This window comes from Colletotrichum gloeosporioides (genome assembly GCF_011800055.1).
Source record: "Colletotrichum gloeosporioides strain Lc1 chromosome Unknown consensus_48, whole genome shotgun sequence".
Taxonomy (NCBI): Eukaryota; Fungi; Ascomycota; class Sordariomycetes; order Glomerellales; family Glomerellaceae; genus Colletotrichum; species Colletotrichum gloeosporioides.
In genome coordinates, this window is record NW_025544693.1 from 854,345 (window position 1) to 880,714 (window position 26,370).

Consider the following 26,370-nt stretch of genomic DNA (forward strand, 5'->3'; position numbering starts at 1 on the left):
CTCGCGCCGTCTGCGCCCCTCGTTTTACTGCCTCTCTGCTCCATCCCCAGATGGCGTCGCGACCTACCAGGTAGGTACGAATATTCCGGAAGATGCGGCGAGCTGGGATGCTAGTCCACGGACACGATGGCCGATGCAAAGAATCAGACACGCAATCGTCGAACGCCGCCGCTTTTAACCAAATATACCGATGGTCCTCGAAGAAGACAGGCCAAGCCCGTGACACTAGACCTTCAGCTGAATCCGCGGCAGACGTCAGTGACTATACCGGCATTATATGCATCGTTTTTGACCACTAGTTTTGCGCCCGGAGACTGTTATTGGTAACTGACATGCTCATCGAGTTGCGCACCGACTAACCATGAGTTGCTATCTAATTATTCGTATCGCGTCGTCTGCCACGGCTCGCATAGAGAAATGGAAAGGAGCGGTTCAACCCCTGACACCTTGGGTATGGAGTGTGAGAAATCGGTGTTCATCTTGTAAGGCGTCGAACTACCTACTCAAAGTATGCTGGCCGTCTAGCAGCAAATGTAAGGCCCTTCCATCCTTCTCCGAGTCTACCAAATGAACCGGCCGTGCCGTCTTCTACCATCATGGCCATAGCCAGCGATCGCCAGTCTGCGCCAAAGAATCCCGGTTCACAATACCCTGTTGGCCGCTCCACCACAGTCGGATCATGATCCAAACATCATGTCTATCTTTACAGATCCTCGTCCGAAAGCTCACCGGGCAGGGGCATGTTGGCAGCCTCGTCCATCTCCTTGCGGTACTGCTCCAGAAGCTTCTCGTCAACCTGGGCGGTAGGGGGGGCGAGAGCCGGCGCGGCAACAAATTCCTAGCGGTCCATCAATATCGTTGCGTCTTGAGCAAGCGCAGGCTTATACTTACCAGAGCAGGGTTGCCGACAAGCTTGCGCGCGAGCCAGAGGAAGGGCTTCTCGAAGTTGTAGTTAGACTTGGCGGAAATATCGTAATACTGGAGGTTCTTCTTGCGGTGGAAGGTGATGGTCTTGGCCTTGACCTTGCGCTCCTTCACGTCGACCTTGTTGCCACAGAGGACAATGGGGATGTTCTCGCAAACGCGGACGAGATCGCCTGTGGATATTGGGTAAGTCATGCTGGCAACAATGTTTGGTTCCCTCCAGAAATTGGCGAAATCGCTCGTGAAGGGGTTGACGTACGGTGCCAGTTGGGGACGTTCTTGTAGGTGATACGGGAGGTGACATCAAACATGATGATACCGCACTGGCCGTTGATGTAGTATCCATCACGGAGACCGCCAAACTTCTCCTGGCCGGCGGTATCCCAGACGTCGAACTGAATCTGACCGAAGTTCTAAGGCGAGACGAGAAAAAATCAGTATTCGTCACAAACTCGAGACCGTAGCAAAATCGCCCCATTGGGGGCACTTACCGTGGTGAAACCCAGAGGGTGAACCTCGACACCCAGGGTAGCCATGTACTTCTTCTCGAATTCACCAGTCAAGTGGCGCTTGACGAAGGTGGTCTGGTATTATTTTTCATGGTCAGCAACAGAAAAACTACGATGTCGAGTATGATTTCGAGGGGACGTAGTGAGGAAGCAGCCGCAGCGACGCGCGCCCGATAAGAGGCAGGATGTCTGAACTTCCACAACTGACCTTTCCAGTACCACCATCGCCAACAAGGACGAGCTTGAAGGTGGGCGTTTGCTGAGCGGCAGCCATGTTCGCAATCGCTCGATGAGTTGGCTCGGTGCGAGTCTGTTGTAAACAAGCGGGGCTGATCGAGGGATTAGCAATCGGCGCAAAAGAAAGAAGTAGACGATGGCGAGAAGGAATTTCGCAGTGGGTTTCCACGCAGAGAGTGAACCCGGGTGGCTCGTACCGTGGAGAGACAGCGTAGACGGGCTGTAGACGTTTGGCGTGTAGGAATCGTCACCGACTGATCGACTTTGGGGGGGTGGTTGTTTTTGAGGATGGCGGGGAGCTTGCAAGGAAGCCGTACTTCTTAAGCGAAAATTTCAGTCAGGCAGGCCAACGGAGTCGGGTAGGCACGATTGGGCTAGACGCCTGTCACGTGCATGGCCGCCTCGTCATAGCGGGGTCCCTGTCAAGGCCCTGTAAAAATCGGTGCAATCACCTCCCGTCCTACCTTAGGCACGTACCCAACTGCTTAGGTACCTGGTAGAAGGTCACGTACGTAGGGTGGTCCAGTAATTAAGTAGCACGCAAGAGCAGTCTCGCCGGTCAAATCCAGTGAGGTGCAAGCAGGGCACTTCAATTTCTCTCAGGCAACTCAGGTAAAGGAAAGGCATGGAAGAAATTCGGAAAGTTTCCCATCCCGGCAGGTCTAGCGCTAGTCCCCTTGTGGATTTACAAATTTTATTCACCGGTCCCACTAATTAGTCTGTCACTGCTAGGCTGTACCTACATAGTACCTAGGTCCTCGATGGACGAAGGGTCGCGACTACTGCATCACGGGTTGCGCCGCTGGTCAGTCGACTTGTGTGGCTGTCCGTCCCCCAGAGTGTTGCAATACTTACTCTTACTTGGCATCTGGATTTGTACGGCATCGTTGATGTTCCTTACACATACACACACGACAACGCGAGCCTGACATCGAATTCCCGCCTGCTGCTTTGAGAAACACTCCCATTGGTTGATTATCTAGAGGCAGCAAAAAGCCAAGCCTTGCTCCGTGCCTGGGTAGTTGCCAACGCTCGATCATCGTATAGGTGATGATTGCAGCCTAACAACCTCGTTGTATTATCGTGAGTCAGACGTCACGATTGAACCATTGCGTGCTTTACAGCGCAGAACGTATCAGCACATTATGATAGCTTCTGTGCCAGTCTAGCGTCTCATCCTCACAGTGGAATGATATGACAGCCCAACAAGCCTCGGCCGCCCCAGTTGCGTGTCGGCGTCAATGTGAGTTGCAGTTCTTGCCGTGTGCCTGAACCAGGCCTCGACACCCGAACCAGCACCGGTTGCTTGCAAGTCGTCAGTTTGGCACGTCCGCGGCTATAGACCCGACCAAGTGGGTTATTCACTTACACCTTCATTCCCCTGGACACACTCGGCAACCTTCTTGAGATTGTCATGGTTCGCATGGCTGACATAACCAATATTTCGAATCTCGTCATTGGGCTTTAGACCAGCCTCACCGGCTGGGCTGCCAGGGACAACACTGTTGACTTTGGCGAAAGGCTCCTGTAGTGTTTCCAACGGCACACGGTCGGGCAGCAAGCCAATGTCGCCTCTGGTTGGTGCCGACTGCGTCTCGTCATCTTCCTGCAGAATCGCAAAGTGTTCGTGGAGATGCTTCTCCACCAGGATCATGAGGTCTTTGTAGTCGTTGCGGAGGTGAATTATGCGGGCTCTGGTTGTGCGCACTGTTTGTCCACGGTCAGCCGGTTGACTAGGACTTTCGCAACCTGGTGTGCACTGCGTACCTTGGGCGACGTCAATATCCGCTCTTGGAAAACCGTCACGGGTAGTGAGAGAAGTGCTCATGTCAACACCATGCTGAAAAACAGGTTAGACAACTGTCATGTTCATGCTGGTGCTGAGGCAAGATTAGGGGGTCCGATTTACAGAATCAAGGACTGCGCCGAGAGCTTTGAGCTCGGCCTCCATGTCATCTTTCTTCTTCTGCAACTCGGCAAAGTTCAAGCGGCGGAGGTGGCCGTTTTTCACGGCGGTGGTGGTCGGTCCCGAGGGTACGGTGGGAGTGTGGATGTTATTCATTCTGAGCGGCAATCCCATCGTCTTCGGCAGGGATACCACCGGCGAATTTCCAGCCGTAGTACAGTCGTTCGATAGCTTCGACGACTGCAGCTTGTCTGTATGCTCTAGTGTCCTATCGCAACGAGGTTGAGGAAGAAGGTGTGTAGATGGAACACAAGACAACGTGAATCGCCTTTAAATCAATTCGTAAGTACTGTTAAACTATTGCCCCGCGGTGCATTGTGGTGGTGGTGATGCTGACGGCAACACCTCCGCATTGTTACACAGTACCTAGCTAAGGTAGTTACAGTACCTCGCGTGCCTGCCTTGTTAAATGCGCAAACCTAAGGTAGCATTCGGCAGGCGGTCTGCAGAACATGGGCATGTATCCCGTACAATGCACCTTGGAAATGACAGCATCAGCCGCTGGGTATATGACTAAGGAGGCTCAGATAAGATAACATAGCCCCAAGCACCTACCTTCACTACCTACCTTACCTACCTGGGTTCCTGACGTGCCGCGACCGTTCCCACCTGAAGCAAGAATCAAACCGTGTCGCAGTGTTGCTTTAGCTTCAGCAAATATCCCAACCCAGCGTCTACATTCTGCTGGCTCTCCGAGAGCTCCCTTGCCAGAGACCCAACTCGTTCGGTTTCTACGTCATTATCCTACTTTGTGCTCCCGATTCGAGCAATTCGCCTCCAAGATGGCAACTGGCATTGATGCGAAGTTGCTGAAGTCGACGAAATTTCCGCCGGAATTCAACCAAAAGGTTGACATGCAAAAAGTCAACCTTCAGGTGATGAAAAAGTCGGACCTTTTGCCTGCAACTCGCTGCTCGTTCAATTGCTAATTCGTCTCCTTTTCACAGGTGGATCGCAAGCAAAATATCCGACATACTAGGGAGTGAGGACGATGTCGTCATTGAGCTTTGCTTCAACTTGATCGAGGGCTCTAGATTTGTCAGTCTTACTCCTGCATGGTAGCCTCTTTATGCTAACAAATGACAGCCTGACATCAAGTCTTTGCAAATACAGCTCACCGGCTTTTTGGATAAGGACACCGCGCCGTTTTGCAAGGAGCTCTGGAAGCTTTGCCTCAGTGCCCAAACCAGCCCCCAAGGGGTTCCGAAGGAACTACTCGAGGCCAAGAAATTGGAACTGATCCAAGAGAAGGTGTGTGCATATGTCGACAGCCCATTGCTGCAGAAACAACAGCTGATAGCTCAATCAGATTGAGGCAGATCGAGCCGCGGACGAATCTCGCCGCCGACGCGAAGACGCAGAAAGACGGGAACAAGAAATCAGTCGACTGAGGGAACGCGACCGTGGGGACCGTGGACGCGGTCGCGGCGACACTTGGCGTGGCCGTCGCGGAGACAGGGACTACGACCAGCGAGGCAGGCATGGCGGACGATTTGGCGAAAACAGATCACGGTCCCCGGCCCAGAGATATCGCGAACAGAGGGAAAGAGGTTCTTTTCGTGGCAGTCAGCGTGATAGCTATGTTCCGAGAGACCGAGTCGCGGTGGGGAGACGACCCGGTCGTCGCCGTTCGCCGTCAGTAGCGTCAGCATCCTCGCGGGCTACGTCTCGGAGCACGAGTGGTGAACGCAAGCGCAGCCCCAGTCGTGGTTCTCCGTCTCCCCCGCCTCGAGGTTCTCGGCGAGATCGCAGTTCCTCTGTCGGACGGCCTTCCAAGCAGCGGTCCAGATCCCCTAGACGAACAGCGCCCGGGCACCGTGATACGCGACGGAAGCGTAGCCCTTCCAGAAGCCGTTCGACCGCTTCGCCTTCACCCAACAGGCGACCAGTCACCAAGCGTCGCAGGTACTCCTCATCTAGAAGCAGATCACCAGGAATCGACAGGAGATCCCGGAGCAGATCCTCGAGCAGTGCGTCATCGCGAAGATCGAGATCCCGAAGTCGCAGCCCCAGACGCCAGTCATATAGCAATCATGCTGAGAATCGCATACCAGGGCGTCGAACACGTCGCAGCAGCAGTGCTTCTGGTCTGCCGGATAGTGACAAGGGCGGCATCAAATCAGACCACGATGGGCAACAAGAAAGAAGACGTCGGGGAGACGAACCAGCTGGGGCCAAGCGTCGGAGTACATCATCGGCGTCATCGAGGTCTGGACATGGTTCCACGTAGGAGGCTCTGAGTTCAGGCCTCTGAGGATGGCGGGAACACAGATGAGAACCTCGAACAATAGACCTCCCGGCAAGCCTAACGCTAACCGTCTACAAGGATTTGCCGGCCGGACGATACCAGCAGTAACGATTGCTTGCCGGAAGTCACTGACTATATGGAAGACCGACATCGTGCAGCGCCTGATCCGGTACGTTCGCCAATAATCGGCATGCAGCTTGCCATTCTACATTGCTGGCTGAATGGATAGCGCAACCCCATAGCAAGTGATAAATGACATCCATGATTGTTATTCCTAATGAAAAGTGAAACGAGGCGCACACATATTTAACGACGCACTCATGTTCAGTGACCTTCTCGAAAGGCTTGATATTACATGCGAAAAGTCTCTGTAAGAGACGGCGTGGATTCGAGCTTGATTACCTGCTTCGTGGAAGGCCAGTCCGAGTGGACATGTGTAATTGAGGTGCCAATGACCACAGTCCCGTCGGTATTCGCACCTTCCCTTTAAGAGTTGCGCACAGGCACGTTACATTAGCGCCCAAGTGCCTGCCTTAGGTAATTGCTCCCGCTGTACAGTGTGATATTTTTCATCCCCACTCCCCAGTACAACACTGGGTACCTCTAGGTAAGGTTGGACAAGCGTGCCGAAAAAGCAAATTCCAGCACGATAATAGCACCATCATCTCAGCCTCGCGACAACTCCTTCGCCGCACCCCCTCATCGGACACGATTCGATACGTCCGTTCGGTCAAACGGTGAAGAGGGGAGATTGACTTCACGCGGCACGCTCGTCATACTCACGATTTGGGTTTTGACCCGAGCTCTTTCCGTACAACAGCTTCTGCCGGCAGTGCCCGGAACGAGGCCTTGAGCGCGTCGAAGCTGCAATTCCGCCACTTTCGTTCGTCAAATAGCATGTCGGATCACGATCGACACGTGACTGACTGATTCCTGTCTTTCTCTTCTACATCCGTCGCCTCTATCCTTACAGCTAGCTGTAAGGGCTGAGCGAGCACTGCCCAAAGCCATACTCAAGGTATAGCGGCTAGAACGAAGAGGTGTGCCATCCGAGTTATGAGACTCTGTGCTTGTTGCACATGGTAATCATCAAGACTTTGACAAGTGTTCATGCTCTGACCTCTTTGTTCGCCCTAAACCCTGGCCCTACTCTTCTCCTCAACTCCTACTATCCTCCCACGATCACTGTTGCCGTTTTCCTATTGGCAACATAATTCATCTCTGTTGGCTTGTCTTTAGCTCAGCCCACAGTTTCATCCTCAACAAAGGGAAACCATGAGCTTACCATGGCCTGAGAGCTGTAGCAGCACAAGCCACTGTTTGAAGACATCGCCATTGCTCGATGTCTCTGCCGAAGGCGAGAGGAGTACGCTGCTCAAGCGCGATTCGAACCTCGGGAAGTCATCTGCTCCCGTTGACATGATGCCGGATGGTACCGGCGCTCCTGGGCAACTGAAATCCGGCTTGCGAGATGCTTCGGCCCAGATGCACAAACGCAAGTCTGTTCACAGTTCTTTTGATATCGGGGATCATCAAAGCGGTCAAGCCAATTTCAAGAAACCCAGGCGTGGCTTTGGGGAAAAGCCATTACGTCAGAAGGGTTACGTCCTTCCATCTACAGTTTGGCAACATATCTTCACCTTAGTGCATCCTAAAGACTTAGGCAACTTATTACAAACGAGCAGGTTATTCAATATGTGTCTCGATCCGCGATCGTCAATCAGCGAGCAGCAAATTCATGAGACGGTTACAGGTTGTTGCAAACCTATCACGCCTGACATCATCTGGCAATCGTCTCGGAGGCTCTTCTGCCCCAGGATGCCGGCACCCTTACAAGACAAGACCGAGCTCGATATGTGGCGCTTGTGTTGCTCCGTAGTCTGTGAACGGTGCGCAACGGTCAAGGAACCTCATAAGCAAGACAAAACCACTTCCTGTCGGCAAGGGCCAGGGGCTGACGGGTTGGCGACTGTGTTTGCTTTTGGCACTGTCTGCTGCGGCCAGTGCCTACTGAAAGATTCCGTCAAGGCGAGTTCTATTCTGTACGTCCTGTTGGGCTTGAATTAACCGGCCTCTAGGAAATTGATCTGTTGCTCTCATCAACCACACCCTCGTCACTCATCCCTGCCCTTCCTTTCGTATTTGTTACGAATGAGCTTCACGTGGTCTCGCCGAGCACTCTGTCGGTCGAATCCAATGAAGAAATGCCACAAACGACAAAGGTCTTTTGGGCCCCGCACATTGAGACAGCTAAGGCCGAGCTTCAACGGGCACAAGATCTAGGTGCCGCGGCAGTCGAGGAATGGCTCAAGGGTTTGGAAGCCCGAGGGAAAGATGCCAGGCTAGACGCCTCGCGATGGGAGAAATGGGCTCTCACTGGAGGCTTGTTGCATATGCGGCAGCCTGCTTCGTCAGCTTCAACGATCATCGCGGAGGAACAGCGCTTCGAGATCCAAGTTCCACACAATGAGCTTGAAGCCACCGTGCCTCCCGACACCTCGAGCCGGTCAAACATGATAGCGAATGCACCGCAGACAGTATCTCAAGGTCGCCAAGAGAGGACTCGAGAAGAGGCTGCCGCGCGAAAAGCCTTGCGACGGATCGAGATTGAGCGGCGGGCTATGTTGATTGATCCACCATTGCCGCCGAACGTTCTCGTGCACATTCCCTCATTTCAGGCAGCGATTCAGATCACCGCAACGCTCGATGACGATGCTTGGCGTCTCCTCCAGCCGCGATTGCTTGCCCAGCGCGCTGAAGCTGAGCAGGAGGAAAATAAGAAGAAACTCGCAAATATTCAAAGGCCAGTTTTTGAAGCAGCCGAGCCCGCACCAGTGGAAGTTTCGGATAAGGACTGGGACGACATTCAAGGCCCGGTACGTGCGAGCATAGCCAAGTATGCCGACGAGACGATTCGGAGCAATTGGGCCAAAGGCCGTAAAGTCAACAGGGACAATAGCCCGCGATTTGCAGCTGATGTCCTGGTCTCTGTGCGGGCCAGATTCTACTCAGACGTGGCAAAGAACGCCGCAGATGCCATTGCAAATGGCCGACAACCACCGGCCGACCCCCCACAGGGACCCTTCACACAAAAGCTAACTCTCGAAAACATGAAATGGGTGTTTGATGTGAAAATCAAGGCCCACACCGAGTCTCATCGCAAGGAGTTGTTTTTGTGCAACGGTTGTGACAGTAATAGATATTACGGCTTCGAGGGTGTCATACAGCACTACGCGGCGAAGCATACCAAAGCTTTGAGTCTTGGTAATGTCGTCGTTCATTGGAGGGCGGAGTGGCCACCAGAGTCGCCATTTAGTACCCTTCCTCGAACGTCGAAGAAACCGCGCCACAATCCATCGAATGGGCCCCAGCAACAAGGAGCTTCTGGTCCGTCGTCACATCAAGGACACGAAGCCTTCTTTGCGAACGGAGGCAATCCCGCTCCGATACAATACCCCTTCTCAGCTGGGGCTGTGGCGCAAGCAGGCCCTCCCCCACAACGTGCTGTGTCGTACGGTCCATCTCCATCATATCACGGAGTTGGTGTCCTCGATTCCGGCATTTACGGCCCTCCAGCGTTCGTTGCAGGCGTATCAGCATCGCACCCACCTGCGCCTCCAGGACATGGGCTATACGATCATGGCCCGCCGCCGGAGTTCCCTCCAATTATGATGGCGCCGCCTTACCTTACAACAAATCAGTATAGTGCAAACAATGCAGCTGATTTTTACCCCGGTGCACAGCCACAATACCACGTGTCCCAAAGCAGCCTGTACCAGCCGACATATCACGCTCAGCTCGAGAATCTCGTGCGTAACGCAAGAGGTGTTTGGAACACGCTCTCCAGCATCAAGGACATACCAGGGCCTTTGAAGGTCTGCGTTGCATTTTACCACGTAGTGAAACGCTTCCGATTGGCTTTCTCAGAAACGCCAAGTCTTCAAATGTTCAACGACGGTCTTTCGAACCACAAAGGTATGCGTCCCGTCCGGAACGTGAATGGCTTAATGTGCCGAGCTTGCACACTGGGTTTAGGCAATGCTCCTGCTCCGCACGTCCTCACGGAGAGAAAGACCTTTTCTCTGCCTCAGCTCGTCAATCACTTCGAGAGTCTCCATCTCGGCTTTCAACATGCCGAACCCCAAGGCCGAATGGATATGGACTGGACGCAAGACATGCTGTTGCTACCAGAAATGCCTGGGCTAGGTGCTATCAAGGCGACTCTTGGGACTGGCGGTCATAAGTTCAATCTAATGTACGAAGCTGTCCCCTGGGTATTTGATCATACAAGAGAACCTGTTCGCCCATGGCCCCGAGCTGACGGATCTGGTGACGAGTTGCGAGAGCCGGACCGGGAAGAACCCGAAGATATTCGACAGCACTGCGATACGCAGATCTGGAGGGAACGACTCGAGGACGACGTGATAGTGGCGGCATCTCGCAGCTCCCATGCTGAGTCACATGGGAATATCAGCGCTATGCAGCAAATTGGCCCAGCCTACAAGTTGAACCCTGGACAGAGTACTTCACATCCGGAACGGCGTTCGAATCTGTCGGGAGATGGCAGTTCTCGTGGGCAGTCTCGTGGGCAGTCTCGTAAATCCAGCCTTTACTTGGCTGAGCTGCATACCGATTCTTATCCGAGGCGCGGCTCGAAGGACCACTCAGGATTCTACGCCAGATTCGACCGGGCAGAGTCACTTAGGCCTTATGGTTTGCTCCAGCAAGACTCAGTGACCCAATCAGATGGGGTGGCGCTTGTGGAGGGAAGGTCCGCCTGTTCGACCACGCAGCAGTCAAACGAGCCTGATGACTTCAATTTAACTGCTGCTCTGGAGTCACACCTAGCCCGAGAGCGCGACGAGCCCGTGCGGTACCAAGCATATCAACCACTAAGCAGAGTGCGTGGTGAGGTCTGGGAAGGACCAACACACGAGATTGACTCGGTCTCGAATAGCGAGCACTATCAAGTGATGGAAAGCCGGACACCTCCTCGCCATCCAGCCCTACGTGGAGAAAAGCACCGCTACTCTGCATCAAATGATTTGCCTGTGGACCGATTTCACGATGATCCTTATAGGGCAACGTGCCCACAACGAACGCCAACGGGGCCGGACTTGTCGGGCCATGTTGGCGCCCGGCAGAGTACTGGAAGCTTTTATACCCGCGAAGCACCGCCAACGCCCTACGAAGTCTCGTACGAAGAAGCTTACGAAATAGTCCATGTGAGGGATGCAGAGGGAGAATATGTGATCAGGCGGCCGGCCAGGTATGCATCGCACAGAGAAGACCATTCAGCAGGCAGGGACCGGGAAATACACTCGACAGCTCGACGCAGATCAGACCACACTCCGCTCCAAGAGGTCGCGTTGACTGTGCAACCGTCACTAGTTCAAATGCGACGATCTCGGGCACCCCCAAGGCAAGCACCACAGGATATCTCTCATTACGAAGAATACGATCCCAGGAACCCGGCTCCAGTTTCTCACCGTGGTGGCGGTCGCCATGTCGGATACTGAGCAAAAGCTGCTTGGTAGGGTAAGCAAGGGATTGATCGGGGTTTCACTTATTTAGAGGCCTAATCAATAGATAGATTGCTGCTTTGCTGGTCGCTAGGGCCCTGCCTGTGTAGACGCACGTCTAAGTGAGTCTAGAAATCTAGACACATAATTCGAGCGCAGGACCACATACAAGGTGCACTGAACTGAGACGTTTAAGGCTGAGGCCCTTGTATTACACACGTATTCGATTTTCAGGCACGGCAGAGGCACACACCGCTTTTAGCAACGCTGTGGGACAGATGACCCAACCGTGTGCAATGGTGTCAATCCTCACAGCATTCCTGACCGTGTCCGTGGAAACGCCAGGGACCCAACCCAGGTCCTCGTCGTGCCCATTTCGCGGATACCGAAAATAAGAAGAGTTGACAGGACTAGTGTATACAAGAGGCGCATGGTTCGCCGGAATCTGTTTCTGTTCCAACACATATCTATAACACTTCGCCAATGATCTTCGCTGCCTCCCGGTATGTCTGGAGCAGCTTCTCACACTTCTCACGCTCCTTCTTGACACCGTCGTCTTCGTACAACAGCTCTTCGAAAAGGACCTCCTTGTAAAGTTCGCTGACAAGTCGGTTTTGAACAACGTCCTTGCAGTGGTTCACCAGCAGGTGCATGACAGCCTTCGGGACTTGATCAGCGATCGACTCACGCACGATGTTGAAGTACGAGGAAATGAGTGCTCGGATAAGCTCCGTCTCCATGGCTTCCCTCTCCGTCATGGCTGGCTCGCCACCTGTCGCGCCCTGGAGTGGATGTAAGTATACGGAATACATTAAGGGGCTTGATGTGTTGTTGCCAAGACAACTTACGAATGGCGCTCCAAAGTCCACAGATCGGCTTGAGTTGGCGAAATCCAGCTCATCTTCCCGGACCGGGGGCTGGGTGGGGGTCCGCAAAGCCACCTTTTCTTCGGTCCGGCGGATGCTTTGTGAGAATGTGGGCTCAGAAGTCTGGCTTACATGGCGGGCGATGGAGGAGTTCGGCGTGGGAGACATGCCCTGGGGTGTCCCGATGGGCGAAGCACCGTCTTTGCCAAAGAAGTAGGTTAGGAACGAGTCGCGAGCACCACCAAGGCCTTGTCCGTTAAATCTGGAGGGAGATCCCGATCTTGCTCCATTCAATGCCGCATTCAGCCCAGTAGCGCCATTCTCCCGTACACCTGGGGATAGACTGCGTGCTCCCTTGCTGGCCTGCTTCCGGAGAGATGCCGAATCGGCCTTCTCGGGGGCAGTGGCGTTGGCCTCCTCGTCATCTGGTGCCTCAACACCGTTGCTGCCAAGCTCCTTCAACCTCCTCTTCTCCCGCCGTTCTCTCTCCTCCTGGATGAGGCGTTTCCGTTCTCTCTCCTGCTTGTTGCTGACAACGTTACTCATAGCTGCGGCGGCTCCCAGAAAGTTGGGATGGTTCGTGTTGATGTAAGCGCGTTGGATCGAAATGAGGGATTCTACATATGATGATGTAGGCCCCAGGCGCTCGCGCAGCAGATCGGAAACAACCTCGATCAGCTTTGCTTGCAACCGAGGAAAGCGAGAAAGCTCAGTTGAACCGCATGTGTGGCATATCTTGATTAGCTCCTCGTAGACGAGCTCGACACATCTCTGGCTGGGAATTTCAAGAAGCTTGATTTGTGGCTTCACGAGCAGGTCAAATGCCATTTCCGGCACAAACAAGCTGGGACGAGGGCCGGTGGAGTTGCGGATAGCCGTGCGGATATCCAAAGCTGAGAGGTTGGACGTTGGGTCGATGGACTCGAGAGACATGCCAAAAACCGAATTGAAGATGTAGTAAATGCGGGCGCCACCACACAGCTCCTTGGTGGAAATTTCGGTCGAGGTACCGTCAATGGATGAGATGAATGACGTAGCGAATCGTGTCATCTGTTGCAGAATGAGGGACCCGCGGTGCTCTTTGCCGCTGAAATGCATGTCGCCATAGCTCGCTAATTCCTGTTGCGTCTGACCCATCAGGGTGTTGAGTCGCGCTTTGATATCAGGCATGCGCTCGCGAATATGAGCCATGAGAGTGGTGTTCAACGTTTTGGCCAGATAGTGAGTTCCGCAGCGACTGGCAATGTTGCGGTACGCCGGATGATGGCGGAAGAAGTCCGACTCGGCCTTGAGAGCCTCTTCCATAGGTTTGTTCCCCTGGATGTCTTGCTGCGAACGGTTCACAACACCGATGAAGCCCAGCTTTAGGGGATAGACTCTGCCGGACAAGATATCCAACGCATTTGTGCCATGGTCCATGAGGTCAACCTTGGTGAGTACACCAATGGTCCTCCTTCCCAGAGGATCAACATGCCGAGCAAGCTTCAGAGCTTCCGAGTTGACGATGTCAACATTCGCGGGGGAGACGGCGAGAATGATACTGTTCGGCTTGGCAATGTATTCTGAGATGAGATTGCGCGTCTGCTTCTCGATGTCCGTGGGTTGATCACCGATGGGAACCTGTCGGATAACGTCAGAACGACGGTGTAGACGGAGTACGCTTTAGGAAGAAGTAGGTAGTACCTTTGTGAGTCCTGGTAGGTCGACGAGAGTCAAGTTGAGGACATGCGGAGAGTAAATCTTGAGATTGATAGGCTGCCGGTTGATGCCCTTATTATTGCCAGCCACACGGGACGTTTCGTTCTCGATCTCGCGCTTCACGTCGGAAAAATCGGTGAAACGGCGGTTGGGAATATGATGGAATTCGGCCCATTCGGATCGCCGGGCAACATCGGGGGACCGGTACGGGTCTTGCAGAGGATCCGCAGCGTTTTCGTCTTCGGGAACATTGATCAGTTGCAAGATCAAGGGTCGTCTGGTGACGATGCCACTTCCGCGCGGCAAGAAATCACGGCCGACAATGTTCTCTAGTACGGATGATTTCCCAGCGGACTGAGAGCCTACAACAACCTATTTGGGGGGAAAGGCACGTAAGTGAGAGGGCTTGTAGTAGGTGGGTTCGAGGACAGAATGACGTACAATTTGTGGCAGATCGAGCGAGTCGCTCCCGATAGTATTGAAGACCAAGTCTTGCAACTTGTTGACGGTCGTGAGGAGGTCGTCTCCGAGGGACGCCATGGTGCTGGGCCGAAAGTTGTGGGCGATATTCACTTGGGTGGAAGCGAGGCGAAATCGTCAATGTGCCTTTTGGGGGTTTTTCGTTCAAAACTGCAGTAGACACAGCTTCTGACGGACGAGGTCGAAGCTACCCTATGCAAGACCGAAGGGGTTGCAGAGCCGTGCAGAGCAAGACGGAGCAGCGCAGGAGCTGGGCGAGGCAGAGAAACCAGAGCACCGCACCGCACCGCACCGCACCAAAACACACGACGCAACGCAACGCAACGCAGACGAAGGGAGCAAGCGTCTTCTGGTCGAAGACTGAATGCGTCGATTGCCTCCGACTGTCGATGGGTTCCCAGAAACAGAGAGCGAAGAAAAAGAAAAAAGAAAAGGAAGCTCAGGGAGCGGCACGGTAACCCTTGGGTCTGGATGAATCAGGGAGGACTCGTTCGATATGATAGAGCCGATGTTGCTCGCGTCGTCCAATTTCAAGAATTCATGCGGTCCACAAGCCGCCTTCTCAGAGAAAGTTGGTGCAAGGGCCGTAATGCTGGCGTTTGCTGGCTATGGATACCTTGGGGGCTTAGGGGTTGCAGAGGTCCACGCCCACTACACAGACTGCCCAGTTCACGGTACGTACCCTGCTCTGTTAAGGCACCTTACGTTGAGGTCGGGTGAAGAATGACAGCATTTTCACTGGATGTGCAAGCGATGAGCCTCAGGTGCCAAGTGCCTCTGGTTCCTGAGGTATCCATACATTTGCTCGATGCTTAGCTCAGCTTTGTCCTCTAAGGGATCTGAGGTCTTGATGGGACGCCTCCAGGACCTGCAAACCTGGGCCACCCCGCGGGGGCTCATCTCAGGTGGCAGCATCGGCAATGCAGATATTCCCGACCGAAGCACACAATAGATCGATGGAATGGAAGGAAGCCGACCGACCTGAGGTCTTATGTGTCTACGATGTCACTAGTTTGTAAAGTGTTTTACCCAATAGATTGCCTTACATGTCGAAAGGATGCCCAACGTCTCTTTTATGCAGACCTAGTGCTCCCAGTCGTTCCGTGTAAGCAGGTGGCGTGGCGCGTTTTTGGGTCTGTCAAGTCAGGCTTAAAACGGCTCCAGTCCAAAGATCTTCTAACACCTCACAACTTCGGCAAGCAAAACAGCGATAACCAACAATTCGGTTCCCAAACAAGAAGGAACAACAACAGGAAGCAGAGACCATGAGTCAACTCGGTGGCCCTGGGGCCCGCCAGGCAAATGCCAAACCAATCCCGTGCGTGCAGACAGCTGCGTTCTGGTTCCTTTTGCTTTCAAATGGTAACTTACTTAACTGACCGTGGATGTTGCTCGCAGTCCACAGCGTGGGAGTTTTCCTCTGGACCACGATGGTAAGTCAAGTCAGGTCGCGGTCAATCACAATGCTCTCTAGCCGGGAACTCTCAAGTTGCTGTGCGGTACTATCCTGACGCCCATCAGGTGAATGCAAGCATGTCATTTCAAACTACCTCGAGTGCATCAAGAAAGTCCGCGGCGTCAATGACGCTCAGTGTCGCGATCTTGCCAAGTCTTACCTGGCTTGTCGTATGGATAGGTAAGATATCGACATGGATTCGTCATGTCCATAAGATCGTAAACAACCATGTTGACTTTGTCGGTGGCTCCGCAGGAATCTTATGGCCAAAGACGACTTCGAGAATTTAGGCTTCGGCAACGATCAAATGTCGGACAGCAAGGGCGGGCTGGTGCGGAAACAAGCGTCGGGAAAAAACAGCCAAGATAAAGATGAAGATGCGCGCCCTGGCGAGTTAAGGTGGTGACAAGCTGTCTTTCGCTGATTGAACTCTTCGTTGGGTACCTGGACACAAGCATCCAACGCAGCAATACAGCTTCATACTTTGTAGTATTAGCGAAGGCATAGAATGAAGACTAAGCCCCAAATCAACCTGTGCAGTTGTGGCGGAATGTTGCGCACGCAGACCCAGGAAGCTTGCCTGGTATTATCATGGGCGAAGATTATTGGAAATCATCGTGTTCATGCAGAAATCCACCAGGAACATGAAGCTTCATGCGTATGTTTTTTTCTTTTTCCCCCAGCGTGTTTACTTCTCGAATGAGTCACCTTGATCTGTCGCCCAAGGGCCAAAAAACATCTCCCAATGCTGTAGACCTGTAAGCAGCCCTTGCATTGTTGCCAGCGAACTAAGACTGTCTAGTTGTCGTGTCAGACGTGTGACGCTGGTAAACACACTTCCCGCAGGAACCTGGCGGGACGACGGGCTTGAACCGCCACTATTGCATGGCATCATTGGACAGGAGCACAGGGAATGTTCCAGCTACTCACCTCCACAGGGCACTATTTGACCGCATATTGCACCTTCAAGATCTACGCAGCACGCATACGGACGTCAATGTACACCTACCTTTACCCAGTGCTTTTCATGTCCAAGAACCTTGCTGTTCCCCGCGTGCCGAGGGAAGGTGACATTGTACAAGTACCAGGCCTGGGCCCCAGAATCGAGGCAAGGAAAGGGCGGTCGGCCTTTTCAAAGAAGCACGGTGAAGAACCCTCCCTCACCTTACCTAAGACAGACAACTCCAAGGTCCCTGAGTGACTATGGGCATGTGCCTACCTCCAAGAGCGTCCATGAACCCACAAACTCGGGAGTCATTGTTGCCGGGACAACCAACCAGCGCTGACCACATGGCCTAGATATATCTTCAATACCGCAGTTTCACGCTGGCAAATGCAAGGACGCCACCGGTTTCCCTTCGCATGCCTAAGCCCATGCCTCACAGCTTTAGCCAGCATCTCTACCTTCATAGAAAAGTCTCGCAGCAACACCAAACCCTCTTTATTGCGTGCCCTCCCCCGCACAGTCACTGGACTCCTTCTTCCATCTCCGCACTCACAATCTCCCCGCCGACTCAACATCTGTCTCTGTGTATGAGCATTCTCGGTGCCCGCCGTGCCTCGATTCCATCATGCACCGACGGAGAAGTGCGGAAAGGACGAGGAAAGTTACGCCTCCGTCTCCAACGTACATGAACAACGAGCAATTCGGTGAGGATCAATTCTACGCAGTAGAGTTCCACTTCCCATCTATTGCTAACGTCGCGACTTTCTAGCTGCATACCTCGCCAATCTCAGAACGAACCGTGTCGCTCGCCCTGGTGGCGCGAGACCACAACCTCCATCGTCGACGGCCAGGTCCAAACGTCCCTCTCACGACCAGCCGAACCCCTCTGAACCTCTTTCCCGTTCTGGAAGTCCTGCTGTGTCGATCCCCAGCTCTGTCGACATCTCCGCCCGACCAAGCCTTCCTCAGGCCAATGCCAGCTTTTCTTCCCGCTACTCCATGTCCAGCATCTCCGGCCGCGATTACTACCCTCCCCGTTCTGCGACACCTTTGAAGCCTTCCGAGGTTGTACCCACCGACACATATATGGAAAGAGGGCAAAGATGGATGGAAAAGGAAGAAGCTGTATCCCTCCGTCAGGCTATGGACGATATGCGCATCAAGGACGACAATGGCGACGGAGCTTGCCTTTCCAATGTCCAAGGCGATGCCACTAGTACCCAAGACGATGATCAGAGAATCTATAATGCTGCTCTTGACGAAGCCTCAGAATTGGTCTGGCAGCATCGGAATGGGGTTGCTCCTCCCGATCCCAATGCGCCATATCGATACAAGCCTCACCTGAGGAAGAACAGCTACGCCCACGCGCGCACTGCTAGTGTGGGAAAATACGGCAATGAGATTGGGCCTTCTGGGCTGGCTAGAGACACTACACGGTCGTTTTCAGGCAGTTCCACTGACAGCGACGGACGTCCTTCTTTGTCACTGTCGCGTGATAGCTTTGGAAGAGAGGGGAAAAGCCCGGAACGCCCCTCCATGGACTGTGAAATATCTGGTCCATCCGGCGCCATGTATTCCAATTCTGGGGTTGCGTCCGTCAGCCGCCGCCGCAGCAGCATGAAACGCAACATCAGCGGCGAGGTAGAAAAGCCGTTCTCAGGGGATCAAATCTGGGAGGAGCCCGAGGTCAACAACCGTCGAGGAGCACCGAAGCCCAAATCGGAGGCTGTGCCGGATCTTCCTCTCGTGGACAAGCCAAAGAACCCTCAAAGCCAGGTGCGCTTCGCGGCTGGGCCGCCAGCTGACCGTGTGGCGCCGTGGAAGCCCAGATGCAAGGTTGAGATCCACCGCAACCCGCCTTCCCAATCGCGGAACCCACAGTACACGACCAATACGTCATTCCCAAAGCCTGCAGCGGATGGAACCGTGCCGAAGAAGAACGGGATGGAGATTCGCAGCGACGATATCAGGGGAGCTACCAGTATGAAGCTGAAAGATCGCAGCGCGAAGCTGCCAACGCCCACGGCCGTCAGTGATCGACCTGGACGGCCGATTGTAAGCTTCGACTCGAACTGGAAAGCTCCGGACGAGAAAACTGATGCAAGGCCAGGATCGGCTTTCGGCACCTCCGACACAGGAGCTTCCAGCCAAAAGAACCAGCCGGTGGAAATTCCTTCTATCGTGGTGGCGCCGGAGGATTTCTCGACGGACGGGACACGCCGGGTCCCGGCCGTGCCATCAATAAGTATCGCCGGCGCTGACGAGCCGGCTGCAACGAACACAAGTATACCTGTTATTGTGACTCCTGACGACGACAACGCAGCAGGAGCACCACGGCCCCTGCCCGACCCTAAAGCTGTCCCAGGTAGAGGACGACCTTTTCAACGCCCACAACGTCACTGGTCACCAGCACCCGGCGCTGGGCATCGCTCGACTACTCTATGCCACGAGTGTGGATTTCCTATTGAGGGTAGGTTCGTCTCCCTGGCCGGGCTGACAGAACGTTTTCATCCCCAATGTTTCAGCTGTTTTGCCTGCGGTACTGGTCTCGAAGCTCTAGAGATCAGCCCCGAGCCAGAGGCACATCGTCAGAACCGCTTGGACAGGATCAGGCGTAGGGAGAACGGCGAGATGTTGGACGAGACACCGGGCGAAACTGTGGCCGAAGACGGCGATGAACGACTGCGATTCTACTGCCATCTGGATTGGCATGAGCTTTTTGCACCAAGATGCAAGCACTGCAAAACGCCTATCCTCGGCGAGCACGTGGTCGCACTCGGTGAACATTGGCACTATGGCCATTTCTTCTGTGCCGAGTGCGGGGACCCCTTCGAAAAAGGCATGACACATATTGAGAAGGACGGATATGCTTGGTGCATCAACTGCCAGACCAAGCGAACAGAACGAAGGGCACCCAAGTGCAAGAAGTGCAGATGCGCCGTCATTGGGCAATACATCAGGGCCCTAGGGGGTGAGTGGCATGACGAATGCTTCCGCTGCGCCGCGTGCAATGGAGGCTTTGATGATGGCCAAATCTTTCCGAAGGACGACGGAGAGAAGACGATTGTGCTTTGCACGCGATGTCGCATGATGGAACTCAAGGCGTAATGAATCACGACGGAACTTTTTCGACATGGATTTTGGGAGTTGAGGATTTAAAGGTAGGGGTAGCGATGGAGTAAAGATTCGGCATCGTGTTTTTGTTTTGGGCATGCATCACTCAGGGCGAGGCGTTTTGTAAGCATCGATAAACACGAGGATGGAATGAACGTTTGCGTGAATGTCATAATCATCATGGACTGTCTTGATATGGACTCTGTGGACGTGCGAGCCAGACCATCCTTCCACTGAACTCCTTACCCACTATTGAGAGTCCCTAGCCGCTTCGCAAAGGAAACCCGTTGCTCTCCACCAATAGATACGCCGTTACTCCTCGCGATCCATCATCTAGTTGGAACCACCGACTTGTTCCTGGTGAACTTCAAGAGTATCGCCATCTGCCATCTCAAGCTGTTGGGCAGCTTGGTCAGCATCGATGCCTCGCTGAACTCGCAGTGTTTCTGATTGTGCTGCTCAGCACTTACCGTGTCCGGGGTGTCCGTGGGTTGCACTCGCTGGCCCTCGAACAAGAAACGAACAGAGCTGATCGCCTTGCCCTGCCTCTCGCAAAAAGCAGTCATCAGCTTCTCCAGCTTAGTTGACCGCTTGATCTTGAAGAAGACTTCATTGTTGTTGTCTGTGACCTTGATGTTCAGGTGCTCGACGGCGGGGGGGGCATCTTGACCGCCAGCGGCGGGGGAGCCGTTCTCGTGTTCTCCAGACATGGTCTGTTTGCCAAGCGCAGTCGCGCAGAAGTTAGCCAGCTGGGTCTGAGGATCTGGGAGATGTCGTGAATAATCGCGGATTTTGCACATACGCTTGCGAAAGACGCGGATGAGACGATTACGTACGTCGAGAGCTCACTGTTGAGGCCCGTGAAGTGTGTTTACCACAGTGTGGAAGGCCGGCGCTTGTGTCGTGTGGAGGTTGTAGGAAACGTTGGCGCGAAGCACGTTGAAGAAGGCAAGCACGCCTGAGCTATCGCCGAGCGAGAAAGAGGGATGTGGAGACGGAACGTGCTAAGTAAGATAGGTAGGTAGGTACCTTACCTCAAGGTAAGGTGTACAGGTAATGGAAGCGTAAAATACCTGCGGCACCTAGGTACTGCGTAAGTGGCACTTGGGCAGGCAGGCACCTTGGGAGAAGAAGGTGGGACGCAGGCCTCTTGATTGGACAAGTTGCCGGCAAGGTTTTGTGAGGCTCCCCCGCGCTTGTGGTCCCAAGCGTGGTGCTGGAGCCTTGGAGGAAAGGTAAGCACACACTCAGTATATATCGATGCCCGGCTTAATCTGCTACCAAAGCAGACAAGACAAATACTGAGGTACGTAAGCACTGCTTTCCGCGAAGTAAGGATTTCCGAGCTCGGCATAGGTTGGACAAACCTGGAAATTTGGACGCAGGGTTGAGGGGCGACGGTAGGAAATCAAGAAGTTGCGGCTCCCTTGGCTCATGTTGGTTCATCATCCCCTTAGTAAGCAAGCAGATCGACACCGAGGCCGCGGCCGAACATGTCTGCTTGACGTCAGGCACTCGCCTTCCACAAGACTTAATCGACCCCGTCGCCGCACAAATTATCTTATCAAACTGCCTACAAGATTTTCAAGGGATCGGCTATTCCACTGTACGCGCAAATTCGTGTCGCTCGTGAGAGGAGACCGCCATAATGGTGAGCGGACTTCCAGATCCTCCCATTTTCCCTACCGACTGACCGTTCGTCGTAGGGCTTGAAAGAGGACTTGAAGGCAAACCCTCCATGTCATCCTCGAGCTGTGAGTCACTTTGATTATCCGCATTGGCCGGCACACATGTAGCGTATGACTGACAACCTGCTCTTGATGGCGAAGTGCGCAATACAAGGTCAGACCCAGGCCCAATTGACTGAGCTGCTCACGCCGTGGCATGGTATGATGATACTAATCCGTGCTTGGGAGACAGACTGTTTGGCCAAGAATGGATACAATGAAGACAAGTGCCAACCGGTCATTACGGCCTTATATGAATGCTGCGAAGCGTTTTACCGCTCCAAAGGCGAAGGCGCGAATTCAGCTAGCTGTCCCAAGCCGCATTTGCTCCAGTTGAAGTTGGCAAGACTCCAGGAGACGTCACAGTCGAAGCGTTGAGCACGAAGGTGATTGAACCGTGAGGAGGTTAAGAGGTGCGGCGTTGATCGATAGTCAGGGCGAAGGGGTTGGGGTATGTGCCGCTCTTCCTTCTATGCGTCAACCCGAGTTAAAGGTGAATTCTGGCAACATTACGAAAGATGGCAGTTTGATCTAGGCGTTCATTAGCACGCAAGAGGACCCGTAGGACCTGAACAAGCATTGAGTACTTGCTCCGAGACTCTAATATGAAGGCCTTGACATTGATGAGAAAGAGAGAAAATTTTGGCAAAACACCGACGTCGAAAATTCAAATAAAGGTGTGCTGAGCGGGTCCGTACAGTGCATCCCGCTGGCGCCAGTCATGACCCAATGCATGCTCGAGGGCTCCCTGCACTGTGTTGACACTGACCGCTCCCCCAAGGCATCTTGTAAGTACGGAAAGTGCCTCTAAATTAAGGCAGGAAGCACCTGCCTCTCAAGCAGCGTTCAGTGCTTCCACAGACGCGACCACGTCGTGCACAGACCAGCATAGAATCCATCCTCAACCCATCGCGCTAGCCAACCGTCGCTGTCGCCTACCAAAGGCAAGTCCATGCCTACTGGTTGTTTTTAGAGGTCTAAAAGTCCGCGTTTGATCAGCTACGATATTCCGAATGCTCCAGCGTCTCACCACGCCAATTTTCAGCAACGGGAAGAGCTACCGAGATCTCTAAAGACTGACACCCGGTCTTTGGGGTAGGCCACAGCAGCACAACTTGCGCTTTAGCGGACTGAAGGAGACCGATTGCTTTCGCCGAATTTTCCAGCTTTGGGCCAAACATTCAGCAGCGCCGACCTGACATCTTGGCCTGTACGAAGCGATACCGAACAGCAGCATCTATCCGCAAGAGGTGTGTAGCGGTGACTCTGCGCTCGGGGGGTTGAATCTCCAGCTTAGATTTCCCACTCCCTCTCTCAACCTTGTTCTGTAGCTAATTATTTAATATTACAGGATTGCAGCGGAAGCCGATCATCCAATGTGCCGCCCACCACGCGAAGAACCGTCCACCTAGATTTTACGACGAGTTTCCACGACTCACACCTACGTTGAGTTTGCGGAAATACAATAAGTTCATCAAGGTTTACCAATCGACCATGGACATGCAGATCGGACCCGAGATTGAGGTCTTCGCAAATGCGCTCGATGATTGTCTTTCCCCTCATGGATCAGTCGAGGCCAAGCGCGAGCGGATATTGGGGCTGGTAAACGCCTACTATGACTTCACGGGTGAGAAGTTGGCGCACCTGCGCAACCAGGCGCGTCAAGGCTCGGTTGGCGACACCGAGATGGATCTCGACGAGGACGAAGAATCCGAACCGACCCCAAGCTTAGAGGATATCCGGGCTTGGGAGCAAGAGAGGCAAACCTGGGATCTCCTTCGCCGTCTGATACCTTTGAGATATCCCTCGAATAGCTCGAACAGCAAGCAGGCATTTGGCATCATGCAGAGGACTCAGCAAACCGATGATCTGTGGAGCGAATTTTTGTTCGATGACCCACTGGCGATCGAGAGGAAAACCGTGTTGGAATGGCTACAACAAGGGGCAAGAAACGGGCCTGACATTGACGACCTGGTTCGGGAGCTGCAGCAGAATGCTGACAGAGGCGACATTATTGCCCATGGATGGATTCACACGAGATCTGCGATCAAATTGCAAAAGGGCGTCAGGGGATCTGCCCGTCCCCTGGACGTTGAGTTTCCCGAAATTGCGCGCACACTGCTCAACTCTGACAACGCTCCACTCGTCGCCGAGCTTGATCCCGATGCCGTGACGAGACAGGAACGAAAGCTGGAGCCGCAGGACGAATTTTTCGAGCGAGCGATATGGGTTGGCTGCTTCCAGCTGCTTCGGAGGGGCAGCAGTCTACAAGCCATGAGAGAATGGTGTTTGGAGAGAACCGAGGTTTGGAGGGCAGTTTCAATGTCCGCGCTGCCTCTTGCGACTGAGCACGGCGAGTCAAAATTCGTGGTTGACCCATCCGCTCTCGCCCTCTGGAGACGCATGTGTTTTGCTCTTGCTCGTCAAGGTGGTTCTGATGACATCGAGAGAGCCGTTTACGGAGTGCTATCAGGAGACATCCCTAGCGTACAGAAAGTATGCAAAACGTGGGACGATTTCTTGTTCATGCACTATAACGCCCTCCTCCGTACCCAGTTCGATACATTCGTGCTGAGTCGTTGTCCGCCGGAAGTATCAGCTTCCCTTCGTTCGTCGTTCGCCGCGTTTGACGCCGTTCAGTTTCACGGCGACGCAACGACGCTGGAACAGCGTCTGGTAAAATCCTTGGAAACCAGCCCTTATACGAGCAAAGAAGCCTTTGAGCCGGCCAAGGCTCTACAAGCTGCCATCATCTCGAGAGACCTCGAACAACATTTCTACGAGCAAGGCATTGCTGTCACCCAAAAGGCCAATTCGGAAGAGCCATCTGTGCTAATGCCCGACGACAACTGTCGCAACATTCGTGTGGCTCAGGAGAAGTTTGCCGATGTCCGTACCCCCGATCGCCTGCGGCTGGCTGTGCATGCCCTCATCATTTTCTCGACGTTAGACTCCCTCGGAACACCGTCGGCTTCCGCCACATTCAGCGCCGACTATGACCGCCGCGAGCTGCAGGAAAATACGATCACAGCCTATGTCAGCTTGCTACGATTAGCGGGTTACGACGAGCTGATCCCTCTCTACTGCTCCAGGATTGCCGAACCCAGGTCTTTCCAAGTCTTAAGCACGAACATATTGCCAATCACTGACCACGACTCTCGTCTCGTCCAGCTCAGTCTGATCCGCAAAGCGGGGCTAGATGTACTCAAGTTTGTCAGAATGCAGCCAGAACTCTTATTCAAGAACTTGGAGGGCGAGACTTCGGATGGTAATCTGGACAAGGGTCGGTTTCGGATCATGGAGAACGAACCGGCATCTCTGAAATATGGACGCTCTATCAAAGCGGATTTTTTTGGGGAAGATCCAGAGACCATTGACCCATCCGACGATCGTCTCATTCGCTCCGTTGAATGGCTCTTGCTTGTTGAGGAAGCCTGGCCGGACGTCTTCGTGGTCGGCGTCTCGGTCTATAAGTATTTCCTCAGTACGTGTTTCGAGCCTTGACCAACGCATTACATTGACTAACAAGGGCCAGAACATATGCGTCTAAATGCCGCAAGGAGCTTTGCGAACCGCGTGCCATTCAGCGTCATCATGCGACAAAAGATCGATACCTCCGACCAGGATGAGATCGATGCCTTGTCCGAGGATGTAGAGTTCTGGGCTAGCCATGTCAGACCGGCGGATGCAGCCCGATTGTCGGCGGGCCAGCTTGCCTCAAACGCACGAACTTTACGCGACCTTGAATGTCTTGTCAAGGCTTTGGACACGATGGAAACTATCGCATCGCTTGCGGAGCTTTCTAAAGAGTATGGTTTCCTGCCCACGTATTGTCACGCGTCACTCACAATTACCAGGGACCCGTCTGTAAAGAGAGATTTCTGGGCCAAGGTGAGCAACGAAGTCAAATCCGCAAAGGATCACGTGCAGCCACTGCTGAAGAATTGGCTTTTGGGCCAGGGTAAGTTGACAAAGCCTACCTTTCTTGCTGGCCACGTAAGCTTATTTGGTTTTCAGACGACCCAGACTTGGAGCTTCTACGGGACCTGTACTTGCCTGAGACTCTTCTCGCCTACGTTAGCACACTGCACTTTGCTGGCACAACCTTGACCAGGGACAACTTCTTGGAATGTATGGAACTTGCGGCTACCATTGCTGAAAAGGAATCAGACCTTGCCCCATGCCTCATCAAGGCCAATAGGATGAAGGAGTTGGTGGAGGCTTTTGCAGCCTGCAGCAAGGCGCTTGCAATAGCTTCAGGGGAGAAGAAAGCAGCCGGTTCAAGCAGTAAAAAATTGCGGGAAATGGGTTGGTCGCGGGATCTCTGGTCAGTCAGGCCTTGATGACGAGACGTAAGTAAGACAAGCGTTCGTGTCCACCCGCAGCTGTATAACGTCTACATTGGTAAAGGAAAAGGAAAGAAACCGGTCGCTTGATTAGCGGGGCATATGGGCTAGGGAGTCTGGGTTGCGGAAAGAGCATGTGAAATACCATCAAGAAAGCTTAATGTACGAAGTAGGACACGTAAAATCTGTCTATTTGCTCACATGGGATTCCGTTCACGTTCGGATGAGCGATAATTCGAGTACGTAGGTTACGATGGAAGCTACAGGCACACCAGGTAAGATGCTTATGTAAAGCTGTCCACGGGTCCCGTCTTACCCACCGATCCCCGGG

At 53.6% G+C, this 26,370-nt stretch overlaps 9 protein-coding genes across 9 annotated transcripts; 5 read left to right on the top strand and 4 right to left on the bottom strand.

The window, feature by feature from the left end:
- Positions 1-703: 703 nt before the first annotated feature.
- GCG54_00004217 (GTP-binding nuclear protein GSP1/Ran) lies at positions 704-1,707 on the bottom strand (the record flags this gene model as incomplete). The annotated part of the gene is made up of 5 exons (XM_045404271.1): positions 704-838; positions 892-1,097; positions 1,184-1,337; positions 1,416-1,508; positions 1,642-1,707. The coding sequence occupies 5 exons, from the start codon at positions 1,705-1,707 to the stop codon at positions 704-706; spliced, it is 654 nt and encodes a 217-aa protein (XP_045264106.1).
- A 1,142-nt stretch (positions 1,708-2,849) lies between these two features.
- Positions 2,850-3,750, bottom strand: GCG54_00004218 (26S proteasome non-ATPase regulatory subunit 9; the record flags this gene model as incomplete). The annotated part of the gene is made up of 4 exons (XM_045404272.1): positions 2,850-3,006; positions 3,062-3,377; positions 3,438-3,510; positions 3,580-3,750. 4 exons carry the CDS (start codon positions 3,748-3,750, stop codon positions 2,850-2,852), a joined length of 717 nt encoding a protein of 238 aa, XP_045264107.1.
- A 668-nt stretch (positions 3,751-4,418) lies between these two features.
- Positions 4,419-5,664, top strand: GCG54_00004219 (Serine/arginine repetitive matrix protein 1; the record flags this gene model as incomplete). The annotated part of the gene is made up of 7 exons (XM_045404273.1): positions 4,419-4,522; positions 4,584-4,674; positions 4,723-4,887; positions 4,946-5,057; positions 5,116-5,271; positions 5,335-5,489; positions 5,557-5,664. 7 exons carry the CDS (start codon positions 4,419-4,421, stop codon positions 5,662-5,664), a joined length of 891 nt encoding a protein of 296 aa, XP_045264108.1.
- Positions 5,665-7,159: 1,495 nt separating this feature from the next.
- On the top strand, positions 7,160-11,403 carry GCG54_00004220 (uncharacterized protein; the record flags this gene model as incomplete). Its single annotated transcript, XM_045404274.1, has 2 exons — positions 7,160-7,930; positions 7,963-11,403. 2 exons carry the CDS (start codon positions 7,160-7,162, stop codon positions 11,401-11,403), a joined length of 4,212 nt encoding a protein of 1,403 aa, XP_045264109.1.
- Positions 11,404-11,873: 470 nt separating this feature from the next.
- Positions 11,874-14,510, bottom strand: GCG54_00004221 (Dynamin-related protein DNM1; the record flags this gene model as incomplete). Its single annotated transcript, XM_045404275.1, has 4 exons — positions 11,874-12,188; positions 12,255-13,892; positions 13,956-14,342; positions 14,412-14,510. The coding sequence occupies 4 exons, from the start codon at positions 14,508-14,510 to the stop codon at positions 11,874-11,876; spliced, it is 2,439 nt and encodes an 812-aa protein (XP_045264110.1).
- Positions 14,511-15,715: 1,205 nt separating this feature from the next.
- On the top strand, positions 15,716-16,312 carry GCG54_00004222 (Cytochrome c oxidase assembly protein COX19; the record flags this gene model as incomplete). Its single annotated transcript, XM_045404276.1, has 4 exons — positions 15,716-15,768; positions 15,849-15,883; positions 15,972-16,086; positions 16,162-16,312. 4 exons carry the CDS (start codon positions 15,716-15,718, stop codon positions 16,310-16,312), a joined length of 354 nt encoding a protein of 117 aa, XP_045264111.1.
- A 1,165-nt stretch (positions 16,313-17,477) lies between these two features.
- Positions 17,478-19,960, top strand: GCG54_00004223 (LIM domain-containing protein C4F6.12; the record flags this gene model as incomplete). Its single annotated transcript, XM_045404277.1, has 2 exons — positions 17,478-17,556; positions 17,622-19,960. The coding sequence occupies 2 exons, from the start codon at positions 17,478-17,480 to the stop codon at positions 19,958-19,960; spliced, it is 2,418 nt and encodes an 805-aa protein (XP_045264112.1).
- Positions 19,961-20,299: 339 nt separating this feature from the next.
- GCG54_00004224 (Ubiquitin-like protein pmt3/smt3) lies at positions 20,300-20,766 on the bottom strand (the record flags this gene model as incomplete). The annotated part of the gene is made up of 2 exons (XM_045404278.1): positions 20,300-20,362; positions 20,437-20,766. 2 exons carry the CDS (start codon positions 20,764-20,766, stop codon positions 20,300-20,302), a joined length of 393 nt encoding a protein of 130 aa, XP_045264113.1.
- A 2,421-nt stretch (positions 20,767-23,187) lies between these two features.
- Positions 23,188-26,036, top strand: GCG54_00004226 (Nucleoporin NUP84; the record flags this gene model as incomplete). The annotated part of the gene is made up of 3 exons (XM_045404279.1): positions 23,188-25,177; positions 25,229-25,654; positions 25,711-26,036. The coding sequence occupies 3 exons, from the start codon at positions 23,188-23,190 to the stop codon at positions 26,034-26,036; spliced, it is 2,742 nt and encodes a 913-aa protein (XP_045264114.1).
- Positions 26,037-26,370: the final 334 nt, after the last annotated feature.